The following is a 22775-nucleotide window of genomic DNA, read 5'->3' as shown; positions in this document are numbered from 1 at the left end:
CCAATCCGCACAACCTACCTTCGATGGCACATTCCTTCCTTACGTCGAATGGAGTTCTTATTCCAGCAATCGGTCTAGGTACCTTCCGTATAAAAGGAGAAAAGGCAGAAAAGGTCGTAAAGTATGCGATCGAGCAATGTCAGTACAAACTGATCGACACTGCAGGAATCTATCGGAACGAAGTTGCAATTGGCAATGCGCTTACGGAGCTGTCATGCAGAGAGGACATATTTTTAACCAGCAAATTGTCGCCTCATTTCCAAGGTTATGAAGAAGCACTGAAGGCTTACCAAAAATCCCTTGACGACCTTCAGGTGACATATTTGGATTTATACCTTATACATTGGCCAGGCAAATCTGGCCAAAAAGTGGAAAATCCCAACAACAAAATTGCGAGAGATGGATCTTGGAAAGCACTGGTAGAGCTGTATCAAAATGGAAAAGTTCGTGCTATTGGAGTCAGCAACTATACCGTTCGCCACCTTGAAGAACTAGAGAGTAGCGGCATGATAATGCCACATGTCGTGCAAAACGAATATCATCCCCTTCTGGCTAAAGATCCCGTTGTCCGATGGTGCCAGAGCAGAGGAATTGTCTTTCAATCATACTCAACACTTGGTGAAGGGCATCTGATTACCAACGCAGAACAATATCCTGTGTTAACAGCATTAGCTCAGAAATACCGCACCACTATTTCTCAACTTGTGTTGCGGTGGTCAATACAGCATGGCGTACCAGTTGTTCCTAAAAGCACAAACGAGGATCATATAAGACAAAATCTTGAGTTGTATAACTTTCAAATTAGCGACGATGATATGTCGACCATAGATGATCTCCATTCCGGTCACAAATTCTGTTGGGACTCCAAAGATGTATATTGAAATTGGTAAAGAGCTTTATGCTCGATTTATAGAATAAAATAGATTATGTAGAAATTATCATTAATACAGGTGTAAGCCGATCTTTTAAGTATCATGGAAGCGAAATAGTTGTGAGTCGAGTTGAAAACCAGGTGGCAATTGTAACAGAAGATACTTTTGCAAATTTTTCCACTCCGACATTACGGTAACTTTTTAACAAAGTGACAGCGACCACACGTCTCTGAATTTTTAAAAAAAGATCTGATCATGTCACTGGTAGACTTTATAAGCGAGAAACTTGCTACGGTTGACCTGAAAGGTAAAGAAGAAGACGATGTACATTTCGCCACATTGACATTACTCTTACATTTCTGCTTCAGATAATGAGATCTCGGAGTACGTAGCCGGGATCGTCAGCGAAGAATTTCTGGAAGAGTCTGAAAAGAGAGAAGCTCTAGCAGAATTCCTTAGTGAATCAACAGTGAGTTTCTTTAAATAATAAGGTTGAACAGTACAGGCACTAACGAATACTCAGGACAAGCCTACCGATGATTTGGTAGACAGTTTCTTTATCCGGTGGACAGAGGATCAAGAGAAAGAAAAGCAAGCAGCTGAGGCAGCTAAGGCCGAAGCAGCATCTAAAGCGAAGGGTAAGGAGCTTTTGAATTGCCTTTTTGATATCTAAGTACCTAACATTAGTTCACAGAACGAGAAAAAAAGAGTTTAGCAGCGGGTATCGAAAGTACAACTGTTGATGGCAAAGAGCCATTAACCATGTCACGAAGAATGGCACCAAAGCAGCTAACAAAGGAAGAAAAAGCTCAGAGAGAGCGATTAATGAGAGAATATGGCTACGATCTTGAAGAAGTTGTAGAAGGGGCAGATGGTGAAACCGAAATCTTGTATAAAGATCGATCTAAGAAGTCTACTGGTAGGATATTCTGAAAGTTAATGAACATTTGGTTGAAGTTACTGATTTTCCATCGACCATTCATAGGTGATGATCCGTTACTGATGAAGAATCAGAATGCGTCAAAAATTAAAGAAGAAGAGCAACGTCGACGAGAGAAGATGAAACAAGACAGTGAGAGAGAAAAGGAGCGCATCTTACAACAACAAGAGAAGCAGAAGCTCGATAGAGAAAAGGAGAAGCGGCGGACCATGAAAAAGGAGAAGCGGCGGATGTGAATTGCAAATACTGTCTGTGTCGCTCGACTTTTTTTTTTATAAAGTTTTTTGATTTCTTCGTTACATGCTAAATGAATTCACCACAAAGAGGCTCACCACGGCCCAGTCGCCATTCAAGTCTTCGAGAACATCGAAGGCATAGGGTATTGTTTAATTTTTATTCTGTTCAATACGTTGTTTTTCCAAAAGGACTGCACTGAAACTATTGACTTGAAAAGGGTCAATCTACGATCGACCGGAATGCAGAAGCTGACGACGAGTTTATGTCTGCATCAGCAACGCCTTCTCCACCAGGAACACCAAATACTCGATATTCTGGTTCGAATACGCCATATTCAGATCCAAATGACATAATTCCGACAGCAATTGTCATAAAGAACATTCCTTTCTCTGTGAAGAAGGACGCTCTAATGGGGATTCTGGTACGATCAACACCTTTCAGAGTTTCACTTACTATCGTCTCGCCATTGTTATTGTAATCTAATGGATAATATTATAGAACTCATTGGACATCCCTCAACCTTATGCGTTCAACTACCACTTTGATAATGGTGTCTTTAGAGGACTCGCATTTGCCAATTACCGTAACTCTCAAGAGACTGAAGTTGTTGTACAGGCACTAAATGGATTAGAACTTGGAGGAAGAAAATTGAGAGTGGAATACAAGAAAGTATTGCCTGGACAGGAAAAAGAAATGTTTTACAGCAGCGAAGACATTCCAGAGCCTGTTAATACGCCATCCTCAAAACTCCCCGGGAAAAAGGACCGCAATTACGAGAAGAAAGAACTTCGGCATAGCCCAAAGCCTCAGGCCAATCCAGATCAAAATGTTCGAAGATCAAATGCATACAATGACGGTACGCGTTCGAATAAGCTTATGGATAAGATCATGATGGTGATGCATTTATTTAAACATATCCTCAATTTACAACATCAGAAGCAGATGGCCCTTTGGACCTGAACCATCCGGACACATTGTTGTTCTACGATCAATTATTTCAGTTTAGAAGCGATCCTTCACGCGACATTTTTGTCTATCCAAAGACCACAACTGCAAACCAAAGGCGAATAATACACTACCTTTCGGACCGTCTAGGATTATTTCATTATTCAGAAGGTGATGGATCGGAGCGGCAACTACATGTCGTCAAAAAGCCAGCAAATGCGGCACAGTTACGTGGTGATGGAGTCAACAGAAAGACGTCCCAGAGAGGTGGTCGCAATCGGCTTAGACAGAGTCAGTCGCAAGACAGAATAAGAGAAGCTGATAATGGCAGTCCCCCCAGACGCGAAAACTATAGACGGTCGTTCATGTAAGTCGACTATATTTAGCGTGATAAAACGGTTGAGCAGTCTATTCACCAAGCTGTAGCTCTTCTAGTCCACTATCTGACTCTACTGGCAGTAACACTCCAAATGTGGTTTATCCTACGAGACAACCTCTTGGACCTTCGCTCGACAACAACTTTGCTTCACGAATTCCTCCTGTGACACGTAAAATGTCTCAGCTAAATCTTGACGCACCATCGTTTGAACCCGCTGGCCTGATTTAAATACCTGCGCTATTTACCTTTCTTTTTTGCGATACCATTTTCCAGTCGACCCACTTCCGGTTCTTCATTTTTCCGCATAAAAAAAATCCCTCCTCCCATGGAAAAGACACGAAACGCATCTCGTATTCATATAGGCATAGAAGAACTCATTTTTGTACTGTTGAAAGTTTTGACTCTGTACCGATTGAATATTATAAAAGTTTTGGGACCGGCAGCACAAAGCAGCCATAAATTCGCTGGCGGTCGGCTCTCCATTGCCCAACTTTCCCAAATTGTTATAATACGACTGTACTCCGACTGTGCACTCCATTCGTTCATTGCCCAGATGAGTTCATTCAGAAGTGGCTACACATTCGGTTCTGCTGACAATGCACATAGTCCGAGACTGTCAAACAGTCCAACTGCAGTATGGGACAGTGCTCTATCTACAGAAGACAAGAAAGCATACGCGCAGTTCTTCAAATTTGCTGATGAAGACAACAAGGGGTTCGTTACAGGCGACGAAGCTGTGAGGTTCTTTGCGAGATCTGGAGTTCCTAATCAGATCCTAGCTGAGGTACGTACAATCTATTGTTATAGACTGAAATGCTACCGAGTGATTCCAAGTCTTACCTTTGCCCACTTCCATAGATATGGGAGGTAAGCCCGAAATTCGTCATTAGACGACGATAATGCTCTGTAAACGTTACGTTACATTACTTAACAGTACTCATATCGTGAAAAGGCGGTTGACAAAGACAATAGCGGTATCCTCACTCAGGAATCATTTTCTATGGCATTGAAACTTATTGGTATGGCTAAAAGAACTAGAGCTGCTAGTGTTGGTTTGGTATCTAATCATCTCTTTATCATAGCATGTGCACAGCATGGATATGCGCCATCGTCACCATTATTGACTACCTGTAAGTAATGGTAAGGATAGGCTTAGCATATATGTTAAATGACTAACGTACAGAATCTGTTCTATAGCCACTCCTCTCCCACAATTTGATGGTGTTACGATCACGAATTCTCCACGTTTAGCATCGCCTTTTCGAACCAGCAGTGAGGACGTTCGTGGTACTACTGGAGAGATTTCTGCAGCCGCAAGAGAAAAGTACTCCAAAATGTTTCTCATGGCTCATCCAGTCAATGGAGTTCTTGATGCAGACAGTGCACGCAATATTTTTATGAAATCAAACTTATCGGTGGATCAACTCGCTCAGATTTGGAACCTGGCAGATGTTCGTCATTCTGGTACTTTGAATCAAGCAGAGTTTGTTATTGCTATGTATTATATTGCTGGAACTATGGATGGTAGCATTACCAGTTTACCATCGTCTTTGCCTCCGGCTATCTACAATTCTGCTGCTGGAAGATCAACACCGACATCGCCCGTCACTCGACAATTTTCTGGAGATAGATCTCTGTCACCTTCCTTCGGGCATCGGTTTCCCTCCAGTTCTCCTTCTCTCCAGAAACAAGCCATAAACCGACAATTTACCGGCTCACCTCTCCAAGCGCAAGCCAGTCTGTCCATTGCCTCTGCATTTACCGCACCGACTGCAGTGAATACCCATTGGGACGTGACAGACCAGGAAAAGCAAAAGTTCGATAACTTTTTTGATAAAATCGATACCAGAGGAACCGGTTTCATACAAGGTATTGGAGTTACGGGACCTACAATGCGTTCATGTAGAGCCATTCTCTAATCGAGCTTTACATTATAGGAAATGATGCCGTTGAGTTTTTTCAGAATTCTCGTTTGCCTGAAGGAGATTTGGCACAAATCTGGGACTTGGCCGATACTCAACAGCGCGGTAAACTTTCACGGGAAGAGTTTGCAGTTGCAATGCATTTAATTCATAAGCGTATCGGTGGTCAGCCGATACCACGCCAACTGCCCATTACTTTAACGCCACCCAGTTTACGTCCTGGTAAGTCGCTTGTTACAAAACAGCTACGAAAGCCTCAGGACAGTCATGCTAATTAAACTCGGTTCTCTCTTTTGCCTACAAGCGTCACAAGCTACACCAACTTTTGGAAGTAGCAGTCTCGCGAACGTTCCTAGTCCTGCCTTTTCAAGCTCTGTTTTACCCAAACCACAGGGTAAGTAATGTACCTTTTTATATGTCGCTTTATAGTCCATATGATAACCCGTAATTTGTCAGTAGCCTCCAAATCGCTTATGGACGATGCTGATCTATTGGGTGACTTCGACAACAACACACAGATCACAGCGGACACGAATCAGGTCAACCAACTTCAAAACCAAATCTCAGATACCATCTCATCTACAAGTAATATCAGAAATCAAAAGTTATCCATTGAAGAAACTCTTGCACAACTCCAAAAGCAGAAGCAGGAATATTCGGCGCGGCTGGCACAAGTACAGCTAGCATTCAACCAAGAAAATGGGGATTTACAGAAACTCCAAGAGACTTTAAGTAATGAGGAACCTGACCTGCAAAGGATTAGGCAAGAAGCTGAGGCAGCAGAGGCTAACCTAAATTTGTTGAGGAATCAAAAGCAAGATATGGAGCGTAAGATCCACGACGGTCGCATAGAATCTGAGCAATTGCGTCGCAGAGTGACTGAAATCCAGGAAGAGACAAAACTACTCAAACTGGAGATCCAAAATTTGCAAACAAGCTCCAGAAAGCAAGATATGATGCTTGATGTCAACAGAAGACAGGTCACAGCTGCTGATATGGACAAATCGGCCGCCACACGAGAACTGAACGAGATTCGAGAGGAGCATGGTTTAGCGCCTAGGGATCCTACAGACTTCCCTAACATCAGCAAGACTCAACCATCGCATGAGCCCGAGAAAGGCGAAGATGAACACACTGTAGCGGAGAAGAGTCCAATGTCATTTGGCAGCAGACCACCTACCGCGCAATCGTTCAATCAAATGTTTGGATCCGCTTTTCCAGCTAGAGGTGAATCGGTCACCTCTCCTGCCATGACCATGAACAGCTTTGATGCCGCATTTGAAGAGTTGGCATCTCCCACCATGAACACGTCGCTACCTAAAGAGAGACCTTATAGTCCTTTTGCATCCATGACGACCACTCTACCTCTTGTTGATGGAAATGTTAACCAGACTCAAGCACAACCTTCGACCGAAGATCCATTTGCTCCTGGAATGGGCCAACAGAAACCAATTACCTCCTTTGATGACGCTTTTGGAGATTTTGAAGAGACCAATGATGATGTTGCTGCCCCACCTCAGGAAGAAGCTCCCAAACCTTCATCTTCAGCATTTGATGACAGCTTCTTAAGCAAAAGAGGAACTGATCTTGCTATTCAAGACGAAGATGATAGCTCTGACGATGAAGAAGTTCTAAGCAAGGTTCAAGCAAAAATGGTCAGCAGCCCTAATACCAATACCGCCAATATTGGATCTGCTGCACCTCCTGTAGCAGAGCCAGAGGCTCCCAAGCAGTCTGGATTCGATGATTTCGATGAGGCTTTCAACGGCAAACTCGGTGAGGCGCAAGTCGCTCCTACATCGGGAGCCAAAGACTTCGACCAAGCTTTTAGCACCACGTTTGACGAATTTGATGACTCATTTGAAAAACCTCACCAGGCCGATGAAGTAAAGTCTACAAACATTAATGAAAAAGGAAAATTCGGCGCCTTTGATTTTAGCGATTTTGAGGAAAAACTGGATGCTAGCTCTGGCACTGGCCATGTACAAGACGATCTCGATTCTCTGTTCGGTTCACCAAGTATCCCTGCAGGACAAAGCAACGTCAATCCATCTGCTCAATCGCTATCTTTTGAAGATGCATTTGGAGCATTTGATGCTCCTCCCACGAAAACAACCAACGATGCATCAGCAGCTCAAGAGCCAAGTTCTGCACCTAATGCAGAATCTAGCGCCGTACAGGTCCAGCCAGATGATAAAGAGGAAATCAAGCAATTGGTTGGCATGGGATTCAGTAGAGCACAGGCTGTCGACGCCTTGCGTCGCTATGATAACGATTTGGAAAAAGCAACCAACTTCCTGCTGGACAACTAATGTGTCCAATTTTGTACGGGAAATAGTAGATTGTTTTATTTTTTAAAGAATAATGTAATGAATTTTTGGTTGCGAGTTGAATGAAAATCAAATATGTTGCCATATGGAGTTGTCGCTAGACATATTGTACAGTGGTAATTGGTGTGATGAGCAGGAGTTGGTCGCTTTATGACTACTTTTCCTTATTTACGTCTTGGTGCATGCTTCGATACCGTTCAACGGCTTCCATTTCTTCTTGTAATTTCTTGGCTCTGGATTTTGCTTCTGATGCCGCCAGCATTTGATAATAGTTGGACTGAATGAGTACTACTTCCATGCCAGCACCGAGAATGGCTCCAATACCGAAGATCTTTGCATAGTATTGAGCAGACATTTTTGTAATTGAAGCTAGCCGGCAAAAACTTGTTTGTTGTTTGACGTGTTGAGTCGTGAATTGACCGGTCTTTGACGGGCTTTGATTTATTTTGCCGTTAAACCTGCTCGATGGTCACAACCGTGGATTCCCTCTTTCCAAATACCTACACTCACCATGGAAACCGAAAAACAGAAGATGATAGCTGGCAAGATGTACAACGCTATGGACCCTGAGCTAAGGGCTGACATAAAAAGGGCCCGCGATAAAATCACTTCTTTCAACCAAAGTGCGCACAGCGACGAGGACACCAGGAAAATGTTACTGCAGGACCTTTTAGGCACCACTTCAGGAAATTGTTATATAGAGCCTCCATTGCGAGTTGATTATGGCTATAACATTCATGTTGGCAAGAATTTCTACGCGAATTTCAATTGTGTGTTTTTAGATTGCGCTCCGATCAGAATAGGCGACGATACCATGTTTGGACCTAACGTTCAAGTTTATACGGCCACCCATCCAGTAGATGCCGTTGAACGTTGCAGCGGCATCGAATATGCAAAGGAGATTACCATCGGTAATATGTGCTGGATTGGTGGTGGTGCTATCCTGTGCCCAGGTGTAAAAATTGGCGACCGGTAAGGAAATAGGGGTATTTACATGAAGGTAGTAACTCTAGCGCTAAAAATATTTGATACCAAACAATTAGGTGTGTTGTTGCGGCTGGAGCTGTTGTCACTAAGGATGTACCTTCTGACGTCGTGGTAGGAGGAAACCCCGCAAAAATCATCAAACATCTGAAAGCTCCTACCGAGAATGAACCGAAACGATAGCTGGATGGGTTGTCACATGCAAGTTTGCAGTTACTGGCATAGCTAACCCCCCAATTGGGACAGCCATATAAAATTTATGTTATCACTGAGTGGCAATGGATTTGCGAATACAATAAATCAGTCCATGGGTGACATACTGTTAAAATGTTCATTTTCGGTCAATTGCTTTGCAGGTGATGGCATGTTAGTTTGCTGATCTCCCAATATGTATCAAAACTTGTTGCTTTAAACCAACACAAAACTGACGACGGGTAAGATCCCCTACACCTCCATTTATCCACGGCTTTTAGGGAGCAAAGGTTTGATTTCAAAATATGATTTCAGTTCATTTATTATTTGCAGTGAGGCGATCCGTATATATAAGTTTAAAATGATTTAGAGTGATTAGAGTAGTGTACATCAGATTTATACGATGGGGCCACCAGCACGACGGCGTCTGTAGCGACCACCGCATCCACAGCAGCGCACGAAGATCCAAGCTATCAAGAAGATGACTGCCAAGACGATGAAGATGTGGAAAAGACCTCCAGTTGGGATGGTATAAACGTGGACGAGACCCAAGATCCAAACGATCAGCATAATGATGGCAACGACGACCAAAAGATCCCAAGCGATAACTTCGATTCCGTAGCACATGTTTTGTTTTTTTGTAGAGGTGAAGAGGTGATTTTCTGAATGAAAAGAGTGTTGACTTACAGAGCCTTTTATAAACTTTGATCTGGCACCAATGTGTAACTTGCTCATTACGGACCTGACAAGGTGAGATCATGATGTCAGATATGCGGTAATCAGTTTTTTTTTTCAGCACCAGAAATTTGCACTTTGGTCTTTGTGGTGTAACCATGTCAGGTCCTGACGTCTCGATGAGGAGATGGCTCCTGTTTGGTTGCATTGCAACGTGCTTGATCTGACCAATCCTTTCATGAATAAAGGCGGCTATGAAAGCGAAAAAAAAGTTTCACATGAAGGTTGATATAATGCTATAATTTCTATAAAATTTATCATTAAGTAACCGTGCAAATTGATATAATGGAAACGCTCGGCATCATTTTTCCTGTCCCAGGTACTGTTTGATCTACGAGCCACTGCGGTAACATTCACTGGTAACGTGCCATTTATAGCTTGCTGCCAAGCTCATATTTTTACCTTTTACGTATTTTGTAGTGTTCCAGACTGTTCAGGCGGCTTTTTTTTGATGTAATGCATCAGAGCTCACAGCTATCCTTGGATTTTTTTTCCTGCTTTGTAACACTCATTTAGGCGGAAAAATTGTTGCTGTCACTATTATGCGAAAAAAATGTACGACATAATTAAAGGAAACCCGCAGATCAAAAGGTATTTTGACTGCAAAAGGCCCTTTTGTAGTTTGTCGTCATTAATACGACTTTCATTGCTCCCATTCTGTGTTTACTATTGAGTGCAGTACATGGACTAGTCAGCCAAGAGGTAGGATCGTCTTGGCATATTATTGATCACATTTCAACTAACCCTTGGCAAACAAATTTTAGCAGAAAGACCTGGCTCAAAAGAGCGCGGAGTGTTTATTTAAATTGTATAATAAAAATACCAAAGTTCTCGAAAACTACAGTATGATAAAAGGTTCAGATCACAGGCGACGCTGTTATAACAAGGTTGGTGGCCAGCGCCTCTCGTCACGCATTTCCCACCTTGCGGCGAAGGAAACAAATCGTTCAGTACCTGCTTTCATCATATTTTCTGAAATAACAGAAGAATCATAAAGAAAAAAAAATTTCGTGACTGGAAAAATTAGGTAAGTCAAGCAGGTCGAGATCAAGTTGTGGTTGCTGCGGTATTCGTGGCTTTCTGAAAGCTCGTTTATCGAGTCTCAGAAGGTACCAACATCACTACCAAAATAATACCAGGTTCTTAATAGGCTATCAGCTATTAACTCCAGTATCATCTTCGTTGACTGCAGCTGGCAGCTACTGCCTACAGCGCTGTTTCAATTTTCAGTTCGAAATCTTGCCCCATGGTGGCTCCGACTGATGCAACGCCTCTTACAGCTCACTGAAAGGGCTTTAAGCGTCGCAATCTGTAAATTCAAATGAACGTAGGATTTGAAGTGAATTAAATAAAGAACAGATGTCTGCTAGCTAATTTCTGTTTGACCGATGTGGTCAGCTAGCCCGGAAATTTTGATGTCAAAAACTAGAACCACAAAGTGGGTAGCCAGTAGGTAAGGATAATGAAACAAGGTTTTATCATTGCACAGAATTTCATATATTGCCAGTGATAGTAAGATAAAAGTAAGAGATAGAGTTTCGCTATATACATGTGTATAATTTTGCATAACCGCATTAAAGAACGCCTTTCGGCAACCGTTAAATACATCATTGGAGGAGACTTGTAACGAGGAACGAGATGGTCATACAACGGATGGCTTAATTATGGCTCGGGCAAAACGATGTCGGGAAATTTTGTATCACACTTGGTACATACGCACTGTAAACAGGTTAGTGTCTCTATGCCGTTTCAATTGCATTCAGACGAAGTCGTCCGTTCAACAGCAAACATACCTCACGTCTACCCTGGTATCCACAAAAATATGGAAAAACCAGGATTGCAAAGCACAAAGTACTCTTCGTATAGTGCATTCGAAGCTCGTGAAAGCCTCCGCTTGGACAAATAGGACCAAATTGCTGTTGTATCATTTTGCGCTGAGCTACAAACGGTGGATCAATCGGGTGATCATCATGATCTGGTGCAAATTGTGGTGGTTGAGGTGGTGCGCTTTTATGCAACTCTTCTTCCGAAGGAACTTGCGTTACAATTTTTGGTGGAGGTGGATAAGAGTAGCCGGTGTTTTGCTGCTGCATAATTGAACAAGAGGTGATAAAACAGAGAGTGGAACAAGACTTCTTTTGACAGCGGGTTATTTTTATGAGCAAAAAAAAGGGAGGTCACAGTCACAGTGTAAACCTGAATTTTTTTCTACAGCAAGACTTTTTTTTTTTTTTTTGAAGGATCTATAGCTGATCATGGAAGTCCACCGCTGCCGATTCGTAGAGTACCAGCCTGCGGCATGCAACACTCTCGACTTTACTCCACCAAGTGTCAGTGTGCCACGCCTAGCCTGTGGTAGAGCTAATGGAAATATCGAGATTTGGGATCCTAGACACAAGTATAGACTTGAAAAGGTACTTTGCCGTTCAACTTGGGCAAAGAAACGTCAATGCCACGTTTATACTGATTCTTCAAATAGATCATTCCAGGAGGTGCTAACATGTCCGTTGAAGCTTTGGTATGGTCTCATCAAACTGTACTCACTGATACCGATGATTACGACACTCCAGAAGAATTGGAGGCTGCAAAAAAGCGTCAACTGGCCGAGAAACCTCGACTTTTTACATCGGGCTTGAACCCTTACATTGTGGAATGGGATACTGTTGAACTACGTGCAGAGGTATGTGACGAGATATATTGTGTTCATCGAACCATTTCATCAAGCTAATAGTCAAGTCACAGCGTTTTGTTGATTCAAACGGAGGTGCAATCTGGTGCATGGCAGTCAACAGTATTGGAACTATACTCGCTGCTGGATGCGAAGATGGAGCAGTTCGTCTTTTCGATATTGCTGACGGAAATCTCGAATTTATGCGTGCATTTGAAAAGCAGAAGGGCCGTGTTCTTTCAATAGCTTGGACCAGCGATGACAATAGCATCGTTACCGGCTCTTCTCACAGTAACATCACAATGTGGGATGTCAAGACAGGAAGAGCGAAGAAGCGCATGACTGTTGACAGAATCAAGAAGGAGGATACCTTGGTTTGGTCCATTGCTTCATTACCGTAAGCCTGGCAATATCTTGATGACTTTTTAGCGCGAATCAAAGCTAACTGCTTTCCTAATTCTTTCCAGCAATGGCATTATAGTCAGTGGAGATTCGCTCGGCAATGTCATGTTCTGGCAAGCCAGTTCAGGAACCTTGCAACAAAGTTTTAAAGCTCACGGAGCGGATATTTTGACAGTAGTTGCCTCAAGAAACGGACAGCGTGTCTATACCGCAGGTGTTGACCGTCAAATAGTTGCCTTCAAGGTGGTGGATGTCACAGATGAGAAGAAATCCAAGAAAAATACCAACAGCGGCAAGGTGAATGGAAATGAGATCATCAACAACCAAGGTCGTTTGAAATGGGTTATTGCGGGTAACCGTCGCTACCATTCTCATGATATCCGCGCCCTCGCATTACATGATGATCGTAATGTCGACTCTTTAGTCTCTGGAGGAGTCGATGTGCAATTGATCGCTGTTCCCGCTGCTGATTTCCCCAATCTCATCCAAAACAAACTGCCACCTTGTCCACAGAAGGATCTCATAAGTGTCAGCAAATCCAAGCGCTTAATGATGTGCACCTTTTTCAACTCTGTTGTCGTTTGGCGGTTAGGAAAGGCTATCAGTAACCATGATGGTGATAGCGCAAGTGCTGATCCTCAATTGGTCGAGCCACAACAAGCAGTTCTAGAATTGAAGTTGAAGGACGAGAACTACCTGACGTCCGGTGCCCTGTCTGAAGATGGTCAATGGATTGCAGTGGCGGATATTGAAAATGTCAAGCTTTTTAGAATTCGAGAGGATGTAAGTTGAAACCATATTACAACGGCTTGGTACCTGTTATGCTGACTGATATTGCTTTATATAGCCACAATCTCCTGGTCAACTCAAGGTTAAGAAGCAGGCACGACTTCAGAATGCTTTGGCTGCATATTTGAACAGTGAAGAGGTCATTGGTGCCCATCATGTTATCTTTACACCTGGATCGGATAGGCTCATCATCGCTACTACCGACTCTCGGATATTGGTCTGTTCATTGCTGAAATGGGAAAGTGGAGACTTCGAAGTTCTCTGCGAGTTCCAGGATCATCGTGATAGTAAGACTCTCAACGCGAAACGCCAGATCGGAACCCTTACCTCGATGACCATCAGTGCTGATGGACAGTGGCTGGCTACGGCAGATCACTTGAACCGAATTAATGTTTTCAACTTGGATAGCCTCAAGGTATGCGGCATTTATATCTTTTTACACCTCGTTATATCTCTTACTTACCCCCACATCTCTCTTTCACAGCCCCACGTAAAGTTACCAGTATCAAAAACACCCTGCACAGCTATATCATTCAACCCTTATAGACCCAACGATCTACTTGTTGCATTAGCTTCTAACGAGTTTTACATCTATGATGTTGAGAAAAAGCGACACACAGAATGGTCACAGAAGAACGCACATAACTTACCAAAGTACTTCTTGGAATTACGAGATCGAATTATGGGAGTTGCTTACAACCCTGCTCAGCCTGATAACATGATCGTGTATGGCAGCACATACCTTTGCTCTGTTGATCTGACGCGAGGAACTGGTGAAAGGAATTCCATCTCAAGTCTCAGCAAGCGAAAGGATGCCGACAAACAGGCTGAATTGATATCACAGAAGAGAAAGGATAACAAAAACGAAGATGAGGTATATGGAAAGTCTGGCCTAGTGAAGGCCGCCAAGAACAAATTCGGAGAGTCCAATTTCTTGGTCTCCAACAAGTATCAACAGATACTCTACACTGGTTTTGTAGATGCTAATGAGATGGTAGTGGTTGAGCGACCAAAATTCAGTATGTTGGAAAAGCTACCCCCATCATTCTACAAGCCTCACTTTGGAACATAGATTGCATATTATTGTTTGTTTTTGTATTTTCTACCACTTTGTATTTTGCATCGTTTTCCCTGATTGTAACCTCTTCCAATAAATGCGAAGGATATATAATATGGGATAATTTAACTTTGTTCTCTAGACTATAACCTACAAACCATGTCGTAATCTTGCTTCAACTTTTCGCCAATCCACGACTTGAACTGGTCAAGCGGGCACATAGCTTCCTCACAGCCCTTCAGGATGACCTCTTGTTCCGACAAGAGAGCACGAATGTATCGAGTGCCACTACAATCATGGAGCTCTAGACCGATATTTGCTGCAAAAGGAGATACTTTACTTGTCCTAAATTTACGTTCATGTATCATGTCTATTGGTGTATCTGCTCGAAGTATGTCGCTGTCTTGGTTCAAATTCAGGAAGGTTTGGAGAAATAAAATGGTTTGTGAGTGTCCAAATTGAAAGCTCATCTTAGGCGGCTCGTTGCTTTCCAACCTACGCATGAGCATGCTCATCAGGTCTGTAGCTACCCATCGATTAATTTCATGTCCATAACTGAACTTATAATAGTGTTCCAGGTCTTCGGCGTATTCTAATGTCAGTATGTCGTCCGGGTCGAGTAAGCTGCACCAGTCCGAATAGTTTCCGAAAAATGACGTTTCGAAGGCACATGCAACGTATATCGCTTTAATATCATATACGCTTAACTCGACTTCAAATTCTGTAGATAGTCGATCTGCTATTGGTGGCAGCATCACTTCAATCCAGGCATCGGCTTGATACGTGGCATTTGGGTTTGTATACACTTCAGATAGCCATCTAGGGCAAGTATATCCCATATGGATATACGAGTCGGTTGCTTTCGGGTATATGGACCAGCTCGTGGGCGAGATAAAAGCTGAGGTTAAATCACCAGTCTGTTCTAGCAGAGCAAGATGGAATGCTGATCCCGATCGAGATGTCCTAGATTGAGCGTCTGAAGCGAATTGCAATTCGTCTGTGTCGAGATCAACACTCTCCAGTAACCGCTTATATCGCTTAGCGATTCGTCGACCCATGTGATACATCTCATGCTGTCCTGTTATGTGTAGATATCCGGCTTTTCCTGCCAAGAAAGGGTCGTCCCAGTGCTTTAGCCACTGGAGTTTATCGCTATTGCTCATAAGAAGTCGAGATGCCATGTCCCTTATTATGGCTGTATTTCTGGCTGTGGGCCATCGAGTCCCATGACGTATAACTGAATGAAATTGTAGTAATTTACAGCCTGGTTCATCAACCGAAGTAATGTTTTCTACCTCAGACGTATAAGGTGTCTTCGTTCCTAGATGTTGCTTGATCCAGTCAAGTCTACTCGTACCATGTATATGAGACTGCATTATGGATGATGCCGACGAGAGCATAAAAAATGCTGTCGCAATCCATAAGGATATTTCGATATAGGAGAGTATCATACGCAGATCATCGAGCTATTCAAGAAGAAGCTGAAATTTCCATTATCTTTCAGTACCTTCAGTTGTAAAGGGAAAGGATGCCACGTGAGATTTTGGTAGGTCCTGCTGCCAATATGTACTGTGCTGTCGCGTTGACTTTGTGACCTAGACTATAGTTTCAAACATAATGAAGCTATTAATAAAAAGGAGATGAGCAGAGTATAGTTTATATTTGAAAATTGAAGCCGTATGTAATCATAGATAATAGACATAATTACGGCCACCTTATTTTCAAAGGATACACCTAAAATTCAGCGGAGCTAGCCATTGATTTTTGTTCGTCCAGCTGTCTGCAAAGGAGAGATCTCAGTTACATAAATGCTACAGCGGATTTCTAGGACACTCACGCCAATTGTTCGTCATAAGCCAAGAGCTCATACATTGCTCTCTTATTCGCAAACAGCGGAGCAAAATGTTACCAAACAACTTACAGCCTTAGCAGAGCTGACCGATCTCATAAACAAGACGCCAAGTACCAATGCAAAGCATGAACTTCTAGCCAAATACCCAAGCTGCGCTGATATTCTCAAACGTATATACGCTCCGCATACTAGATTCTGGATTTCTTCTCGTGCTATAGTTCAATATGAGGAGAAGGCTGAGGAAATTGATTGTCAATTCAAGTCTCTAGATGATCTCTTGGATAATTTGTCCTCTCGGCAGCTGACTGGAAACAACGCTTTAGCTGCTGCCTGTGCCTTTCTAAAATCCTATTGCCAAAGTTCTGAACTTCGTGAGATATTCTTCAAAGTAATAGACCGAAACATGCGAATGGGAGTATCGCTACAGACGCTGAATCGCGTTTTTCCAAATGCATCGCCAGACTTTCGCGTGGCTTTAGCTATGCCGTTCAAAGGCGACCCATCTTCAGTGGTTAGTAAAGGAGAGCCATGGTATGCTTCGCGAAAATTGGACGGTGTCAGGTGCCTAGCTACTGCAACAAGAATGACATTATCTGACCCTTGGGTCGTTGATTGTCGATCTCGAACTGGGCGGCCATTTATGACTCTTCAAAAAGTTCAGAGTGCTTTGAAAGATGCGTTGCGAAATTATAATGGACCCAATATTGTTTTCGACGGCGAGATATGTGTTTATGAAGAAAGTGAACACCTGGAGACGTTTGTGTCGGCATTGAAGCAAATAAAAACCTTGGACAAACAAATGGACAAACCAGTATACCAGATCTTCGACGTTATACCCATCGACAGCTTCAACAATGCATATGACCAAACCATATTCTCCAAACGACTCGAACAGCTTCAGAAAATTGTTCAAGCAGCAGATCAAAATGTTATACGCGCTGTGCCTCAGACATTACTAGTCAACAATGAGGATTTGATTAATATGGAGAAAACTGCTGTGGATAATGGATGGGAGGGGATAATGCTGAGGAAGGACACAGTTTACGAAGGGAAACGAAGGTATAGAAGACTGACTAGGCTAAATCAAAGAATTTAACGAAAGTGTATTAATCAACGGTTCTCTTAACCTACAGCCGAAATTTACTCAAGCTGAAGCAGTACGAAGATTCTGAGTACGAGGTGAAGGGTATCGAAACTGGAGACATGAGGATGCCAGATACTGGCATGGTTGAAAAAGTAATGACGTCGGTGATTATCCAGCACAAAGGTAACAGCTTATCAGATGGATTGAAATCGAACATGCAAAGTATTTACTTGGCTTTTTGGTAACAGGAAATAATGTAGGAGTTGGATCTGGCTTTTCCAACCAGCAGAGAAGACGCTATGCGCAAGATCCTAGTCTTATAATTGGAAAGGAAATATGTGTCCAATATTTTCAAGAGTCCGAGTCTGAAAAGTCAAATGGGAAATCTCTACGGTTTCCATCAGTAAAAGCTGTCTATGAACAAGGCAGACGTGAAGAGTAAAACACACTTCTGCAGAGGCATGACTGGTTTTTGTATGAAAATGAGAAAAAAAAAGTAGTCACCTTGGCTATGGACTGAGAAAGTTTTCCATTCCAGAAATTTGAAAGATCGTTTCAGCGACCATGCAAGGCTTATTCGATGCTCCAGGGTGGAATTTGGGAGCCATAGCAAAGGAGGCTCCTACGAAATTGTCAAAGTCACAGGAAAAAAAGGCGTTCAAAAGGAAGAAGTTGGTTGAAGTAGCCCTTGGCCAAGCCGCTCCTCGCAAGCCAAAGGTACGAGCAGAAGAAGCAGAGCAGGTTTCAACACCTACACCGATTGCGAACAAGAATGGTAAACAGGATATAGGCAAACGCAAAGCCGAAACAGATCAGCACAATGTGCCTTCAAAGGACTCGTCCAAGAAGCAGAAGTTTGATAACAAACGCAACGATCACAGCGACGCAAGGGCAACGAATGACAAATCATTTTCCAAAAACGCACGCGAATCGGTGCATCGAAATGATACAAAAACGTCGACTAAGGATCATATGGAAGTCGAATCCAAGTTGTCGGTGGGTCAAGGAACCAACCGTAGCAATTACGTCTCGGTACTTTCCGCTGACCCACAGGATGTCTATGTTCCCCAGTCTGTAATGGTTCTCGAAGAGCCAAAGCCGGCGGCAAAGCCAGCAGCAAAACAAGTCAACAAAAAAGTAAAAGATAACAGCGAACCAATTGCTCAAAAGAGTACTGAAGTACAAGCTACTTCTAACAACGCCAACACTGCAACAGAGGAACACAGCGGTCCAACCTTGAGTAAAGCTCAACGGAAAAGACTGGCTCGCCAACAAAGACAGCAAGCTAAAGATGAAGGCAAAGATGAAGTTAAAGCTGAAGTTAAAGCTGATGATATAGTAAGCGATGTTACTCCCGAAATCAACGGACAAACGAAAGCGAAACCGGCGGTGCCTACTAAGAAGGTTGACGATAAGCAAAAGAAAAAATTGCAAGCGGTAAGTAATGATTTTAAAACTCATATTCCTCAAGGCGTCTCTAATGAGGCAACATTCTACCAGGCTCTAGCAAAATCATCGTCGTCCAAAACCGAAAACAGTCAAGCAAGTAAAGTCGAATCTAAGGTGCGTATGTCATGTTTATTAACGAAGGGCTGTTTGACAAAGTGGAGACTGATGCAACTTCACATTTTAGAAAGAGCATGTCAAACCCGCTGCACCTAAAGTAGAAACTAAAGCAGAAACAACCAGCAAAGCAGCGGCTGCACCAAAGCTAACTGCGTTGCAACAAAAGATGAAGGATAAACTTTCTGGATCTAGATTTAGATGGCTTAATGAACAGCTCTATACAACTCCCGGAGACGAGTCATTTACCTTATTCCAAGAGAAGCCAGAATTATTTGAACATGTAAGCCACCTTCGTTTCATCGATAACTATCCCTGTATCTTGTTGTATTGATGTATCTGTACTACTCAGTACCATGCAGGTTTCCGACATCAAGTCGAGTCATGGCCAACAAATCCAGTCGATGTCATGATTGAATATCTGCAATCTTTACCAACAAGCACTGTCATTGCGGACATGGGTTGCGGCGACGCAAAAATTGCTCATACTTTGACAAAACACAAGGTTCTTAGCTTTGACTTGGTAGCGAAGAATGATAAGGTCGTGGCGTGTGATATAGCAAAGGTAGGTATCTCTTACCTCAGGAAATGTACAATTGCGTGGATTTTGCTAACCATTAACCTCTCTATAGCTTCCTCTTCCAAAGGACTTTGTTGATGTTGTTGTTTTCTGTCTTTCATTGATGGGAACAAACTATGTTGATTTTATACGAGAGGCTCATCGCGTGCTAAAGGAAGGCAGCGAGCTGAAGATTGCAGAGGTCATCAGTCGCTTTAGTGATGTGGATGCCTTTATTGAGCTTATGGACGAACTTGGCTTTGAGTTTATGGACAAGGTATATATCCAAACTACTAAGAATGTTTCTATAAGCATACCAATACTGATTATTCTTATTAGGACGATTCAAACAAGATGTTTATACTTCTTGATTTCGTAAAGAAGCCAAGCTATGAGGGAGGAGTCGATGCCGAAGATAGTGAGGTGCTCAAAGGTCTTAATATGAAGCAGAAGAAGGCATTGAAGAAGGGACTAAGTGGTGGAAAGTCAGCGAATGCCAATAACATTGCCCGTAAAGCTAAAGATTTGCTGAAGCCATGTTTGTATAAGAAACGATAGAAATAAAATAAAATATTCGATTCCTCAAGCAAAGGATTTATTCTCAGCCTCTTCACGATAATGGAGCATTTTGAAGCCGCATATGAATTTGTTAACTCCTTATCCGACAGAGTTCCTATCAACAACGAGCAGAAGCTGAACGCAAGTATCTATATGCTAAGAAAGCTTCGCGATCTCCTTTGAAACTAATCTCTAAATCTAGTTATACTCATTATACAAGCAAGGTACCATTGGTGATTGCAATGTGAAAAAACCTTCCTTATTTGAGTTTCGAGACCGCGCAAAGTGGGATGCCTGGAACAACCGTCGTGGTCTATCACTGGAAGAAGGCAAAGAACAGTACGTTGAATTGGTGGAATCAATGAATATTGGCTGGACGAGGCAAGGGCAATATGACGTTGAGCTTGAAGATGAAGGCACACAGGTATGCAAGGAAAGAGTGGCTGATTGGTGAGTCAATCGCATTAACAATACATCTAGGAACGACAAGGAATGGGCGCCTCAGTCAGTGCCATGGCCTACGATGGCGACTCGGAAGAAGAGTAAGTAGATGAAGATCGAGAACCGGTTATTCCACGTTAGCTAGACTGTGATCCCTAAAACAAGTTCTCTCAATTTCTCCCATTATCACCGACAGAGAAGTTGAAGACGGATTTTTCTTTGCTCGAGAAGGGGATTTGAGCAAACTATCACAGTATATTGAAAAAGCAGCAACTTCAGTAGATGACCGAGATGAGCAGGTATGGCGCCGTGATTTGGATACAAAGGCTGACCGCTTATATGTAACGAATTAATTCCGCAGGGCTTAACAATGTTGCACTACGCATGCGATCGCGGTAATATCGAAGCTGTAAAATTACTTGTCAGCAGTGGGGCAGATGTCAATGCTTTGGTAAGTACGGAACTGACCAGGAAACAGAGTCGTATTTGCGCAATTCTCACCGACATTACAAAGACCGAAGAAAACGAGACTCCTTTACATTTCGGTAGGTGATGCTTTATGCATCGAGCGACTAGATCCCTAGGACATTGTTGATCTAATTTCTTTGTTTTTTTTTTACACATTAGCTTGTCTATCTGAACGGGAGGAAATCGCCCAATACCTGATAGATCAAAAGTGTGATCTCACCGTTCAAGATACAGAGGGAAATACTGCGAAAGACAACACTAGCTCAGCGTTTTGGAAACAACTTCGAGTATAGTGAGAAGGCATTCTAGTGAAAAGCTGGAGATAGCTTCTATTTTATTTCATTGCATGTTTTAGTGATTGTGTACAAAAGGCATTTAGAAGCCTCGATTGCAATGTCAATAATTACAGTTTCGTTAATGTGCTGCGTTTCTGATGTACAATTATCAATGTTCTATAGTAAAGTTCATAATTAAAAGATTCCCCAACTTCAGGGCATGTTTTGGCGATAGTACTTGGCTGCTTCTTGTAGCTTTCCCATGCTGCTCAGTTCGTCGGCAAGATACTGCAAAGAGACGGCTGCATCATCACGTATCTCTTGTTTAAGTCCATCATACTCATGTTTCCATGGGTCGGATATTTCCAGTGCTGCTGCCAAATAAAAGTTGACTTTGTGCATCGTTCTAATACGCGAATTTCTCGTACTTTTGTTGCGAACCGGTGCTTTAGACGCAGAGACCGTAAAAGCAAACAAATCGGCCATGGTTGCCTTTAAATACATTGGTTGTTCGAATATGGACATGGCTTCTTTGATGAGCTGCATACCCAGAGTATATGGATGGGAGCCCCCTTTGTCCGGCGTTTCCACGCAGCTGGTGAAGTGTATTGCTACATCTTTCAAATTGTGGAATACAAATTGACGGGCGTTAGAGCATAGAACATCCCCGGATAATTTGCCAAAATATGCAATATTGTCTTGTAACAGATCTGAATCCTGGAGTCCTCCTAGGGTATGTCGCTGCATATGGGTATATACCATAACAGAATGAAGTAGATTAAGCAGTAGAGGAAGTGATGGGGAATGCTGGGACATGCGTTTGAAATCTGGCAATTCCTTTGGAAGAGGAGGGACGTGGGCTGGGTGAGATGGAGCATCAATTTCATTCACCAGCTGCATAGGCGTTTCCCACCAAGGATCGTATTTTCCCAAAATCTCTGGCAACCTGGAATCGTCTGAACTGACCAACTGCATAAAATTTTGTTGTTCCTCGGGCGAGAGTCGACTCCATAGGGCCTGCACGTCGGCGTTCTCCACATCCAAATCAGCAAATCTTCTTTCTAGATCCGTTTCTGCATCATCATCTTCATCTCCTTCATCATCTTCGTCTAAGAGCCCATCGTTGTCTTGTTCCAATGCTCGAAGTCGCTGCAGGAATGCTTGATTGTTTTCAGACGGTAGCGGCCTGTTGCTATTGACTTCGTCCAGGACAAGCGCTTTGTAAAACTTTTCGGTGCATTCTGCATGTTTTTCATCCTTGTAGCATTTTAGAGAGCAATATTGTACGTTGCACCGAGGACATTGATATCGTGGTGACATAGACTGACAGCTAAAAAGGTCAAGATTAGAAATGTATAACATATAGGGCGATTCCGTCGTCTACCGATTTGAAGACTTACATTCCGCAGTATTCATAAGATTCTTCATCGTCTGAGTCGGGATCTATTATTGCATTACTAGGTTTTTGGTTTATTCGAAGTCGATCTTCAAATGAGCTTGAATCGTTTTCCATGATCTGCCAG

At 42.7% G+C, this 22775-nt stretch overlaps 15 protein-coding genes across 15 annotated transcripts; 10 read left to right on the top strand and 5 right to left on the bottom strand.

The window, feature by feature from the left end:
* Positions 1 to 7: 7 nt before the first annotated feature.
* On the top strand, positions 8 to 984 carry K450DRAFT_241838 (uncharacterized protein). Its single transcript, XM_051589152.1, has one exon. The coding sequence runs from the start codon at positions 24 to 26 to the stop codon at positions 879 to 881; it is 858 nt and encodes a 285-aa protein (XP_051444620.1). The 5' UTR covers positions 8 to 23; the 3' UTR covers positions 882 to 984.
* Positions 985 to 1102: 118 nt separating this feature from the next.
* On the top strand, positions 1103 to 1983 carry K450DRAFT_241836 (uncharacterized protein). Its single transcript, XM_051589151.1, has 4 exons — positions 1103 to 1179; positions 1241 to 1341; positions 1396 to 1510; positions 1567 to 1983. Exons 1-4 carry the CDS (start codon positions 1128 to 1130, stop codon positions 1803 to 1805), a joined length of 507 nt encoding a protein of 168 aa, XP_051444619.1. The 5' UTR covers positions 1103 to 1127; the 3' UTR covers positions 1806 to 1983.
* K450DRAFT_241828 (uncharacterized protein) lies at positions 1804 to 3633 on the top strand. The gene is made up of 5 exons (XM_051589150.1): positions 1804 to 2191; positions 2267 to 2470; positions 2548 to 2905; positions 2986 to 3361; positions 3421 to 3633. Exons 1-5 carry the CDS (start codon positions 2120 to 2122, stop codon positions 3599 to 3601), a joined length of 1191 nt encoding a protein of 396 aa, XP_051444618.1. The 5' UTR covers positions 1804 to 2119; the 3' UTR covers positions 3602 to 3633.
* K450DRAFT_241820 (uncharacterized protein) lies at positions 3328 to 8052 on the top strand. Its single transcript, XM_051589149.1, has 9 exons — positions 3328 to 3361; positions 3430 to 4157; positions 4232 to 4240; positions 4326 to 4392; positions 4456 to 4503; positions 4571 to 5242; positions 5311 to 5517; positions 5600 to 5689; positions 5752 to 8052. The coding sequence occupies exons 2-9, from the start codon at positions 3699 to 3701 to the stop codon at positions 7605 to 7607; spliced, it is 3408 nt and encodes a 1135-aa protein (XP_051444617.1). The 5' UTR covers positions 3328 to 3361; positions 3430 to 3698; the 3' UTR covers positions 7608 to 8052.
* On the bottom strand, positions 7695 to 8083 carry K450DRAFT_280779 (uncharacterized protein; the record flags this gene model as incomplete). The annotated part of the gene is made up of 2 exons (XM_051593371.1): positions 7820 to 8083; positions 7695 to 7722 (listed from the first exon to the last, which is right to left on the bottom strand). The coding sequence occupies exons 1-2, from the start codon at positions 7978 to 7980 to the stop codon at positions 7695 to 7697; spliced, it is 189 nt and encodes a 62-aa protein (XP_051444616.1). The 5' UTR covers positions 7981 to 8083.
* On the top strand, positions 8054 to 8941 carry K450DRAFT_241814 (uncharacterized protein). Its single transcript, XM_051589148.1, has 2 exons — positions 8054 to 8597; positions 8669 to 8941. Exons 1-2 carry the CDS (start codon positions 8137 to 8139, stop codon positions 8790 to 8792), a joined length of 585 nt encoding a protein of 194 aa, XP_051444615.1. The 5' UTR covers positions 8054 to 8136; the 3' UTR covers positions 8793 to 8941.
* A 256-nt stretch (positions 8942 to 9197) lies between these two features.
* Positions 9198 to 9536, bottom strand: K450DRAFT_271915 (uncharacterized protein; the record flags this gene model as incomplete). Its single annotated transcript, XM_051593030.1, has 1 exon — positions 9198 to 9536. One exon carries the CDS (start codon positions 9534 to 9536, stop codon positions 9198 to 9200), a length of 339 nt encoding a protein of 112 aa, XP_051444614.1.
* A 1454-nt stretch (positions 9537 to 10990) lies between these two features.
* Positions 10991 to 11642, top strand: K450DRAFT_241812 (uncharacterized protein). The gene has a single exon (XM_051589147.1). It carries the CDS (start codon positions 11201 to 11203, stop codon positions 11633 to 11635), a length of 435 nt encoding a protein of 144 aa, XP_051444613.1. The 5' UTR covers positions 10991 to 11200; the 3' UTR covers positions 11636 to 11642.
* A 114-nt stretch (positions 11643 to 11756) lies between these two features.
* Positions 11757 to 14531, top strand: K450DRAFT_241806 (uncharacterized protein). The gene is made up of 6 exons (XM_051589146.1): positions 11757 to 11950; positions 12016 to 12216; positions 12279 to 12601; positions 12672 to 13389; positions 13454 to 13810; positions 13880 to 14531. The coding sequence occupies exons 1-6, from the start codon at positions 11792 to 11794 to the stop codon at positions 14465 to 14467; spliced, it is 2346 nt and encodes a 781-aa protein (XP_051444612.1). The 5' UTR covers positions 11757 to 11791; the 3' UTR covers positions 14468 to 14531.
* K450DRAFT_241804 (uncharacterized protein) lies at positions 14319 to 15954 on the bottom strand. The gene has a single exon (XM_051589145.1). It carries the CDS (start codon positions 15901 to 15903, stop codon positions 14596 to 14598), a length of 1308 nt encoding a protein of 435 aa, XP_051444611.1. The 5' UTR covers positions 15904 to 15954; the 3' UTR covers positions 14319 to 14595.
* A 279-nt stretch (positions 15955 to 16233) lies between these two features.
* Positions 16234 to 18062, top strand: K450DRAFT_241802 (uncharacterized protein). The gene is made up of 3 exons (XM_051589144.1): positions 16234 to 17363; positions 17438 to 17571; positions 17637 to 18062. The coding sequence occupies exons 1-3, from the start codon at positions 16261 to 16263 to the stop codon at positions 17828 to 17830; spliced, it is 1431 nt and encodes a 476-aa protein (XP_051444610.1). The 5' UTR covers positions 16234 to 16260; the 3' UTR covers positions 17831 to 18062.
* Positions 18059 to 19299, bottom strand: K450DRAFT_241799 (uncharacterized protein). Its single transcript, XM_051589143.1, has 3 exons — positions 19201 to 19299; positions 18262 to 19142; positions 18059 to 18188 (listed from the first exon to the last, which is right to left on the bottom strand). Exon 2 carries the CDS (start codon positions 18847 to 18849, stop codon positions 18295 to 18297), a length of 555 nt encoding a protein of 184 aa, XP_051444609.1. The 5' UTR covers positions 18850 to 19142; positions 19201 to 19299; the 3' UTR covers positions 18059 to 18188; positions 18262 to 18294.
* Positions 18986 to 20113, top strand: K450DRAFT_241792 (uncharacterized protein). Its single transcript, XM_051589142.1, has 4 exons — positions 18986 to 19234; positions 19304 to 19516; positions 19584 to 19787; positions 19850 to 20113. The coding sequence occupies exons 1-4, from the start codon at positions 19121 to 19123 to the stop codon at positions 20066 to 20068; spliced, it is 750 nt and encodes a 249-aa protein (XP_051444608.1). The 5' UTR covers positions 18986 to 19120; the 3' UTR covers positions 20069 to 20113.
* On the top strand, positions 19912 to 21368 carry K450DRAFT_241787 (uncharacterized protein). Its single transcript, XM_051589141.1, has 7 exons — positions 19912 to 20209; positions 20271 to 20492; positions 20549 to 20610; positions 20706 to 20808; positions 20871 to 20960; positions 21024 to 21054; positions 21137 to 21368. The coding sequence occupies exons 1-7, from the start codon at positions 20129 to 20131 to the stop codon at positions 21268 to 21270; spliced, it is 723 nt and encodes a 240-aa protein (XP_051444607.1). The 5' UTR covers positions 19912 to 20128; the 3' UTR covers positions 21271 to 21368.
* Positions 21300 to 22773, bottom strand: K450DRAFT_241782 (uncharacterized protein). The gene is made up of 2 exons (XM_051589140.1): positions 22653 to 22773; positions 21300 to 22582 (listed from the first exon to the last, which is right to left on the bottom strand). Exons 1-2 carry the CDS (start codon positions 22763 to 22765, stop codon positions 21466 to 21468), a joined length of 1230 nt encoding a protein of 409 aa, XP_051444606.1. The 5' UTR covers positions 22766 to 22773; the 3' UTR covers positions 21300 to 21465.
* Positions 22774 to 22775: the final 2 nt, after the last annotated feature.

This window comes from Umbelopsis ramanniana (assembly GCF_025399195.1).
Source record: "Umbelopsis ramanniana AG unplaced genomic scaffold K450scaffold_28, whole genome shotgun sequence".
In the NCBI taxonomy this organism is placed as follows: Eukaryota; Fungi; Mucoromycota; class Umbelopsidomycetes; order Umbelopsidales; family Umbelopsidaceae; genus Umbelopsis; species Umbelopsis ramanniana.
Note: the sequence above shows the minus strand (reverse complement) of the source record. Positions and strands in the feature narration are given on the sequence as shown.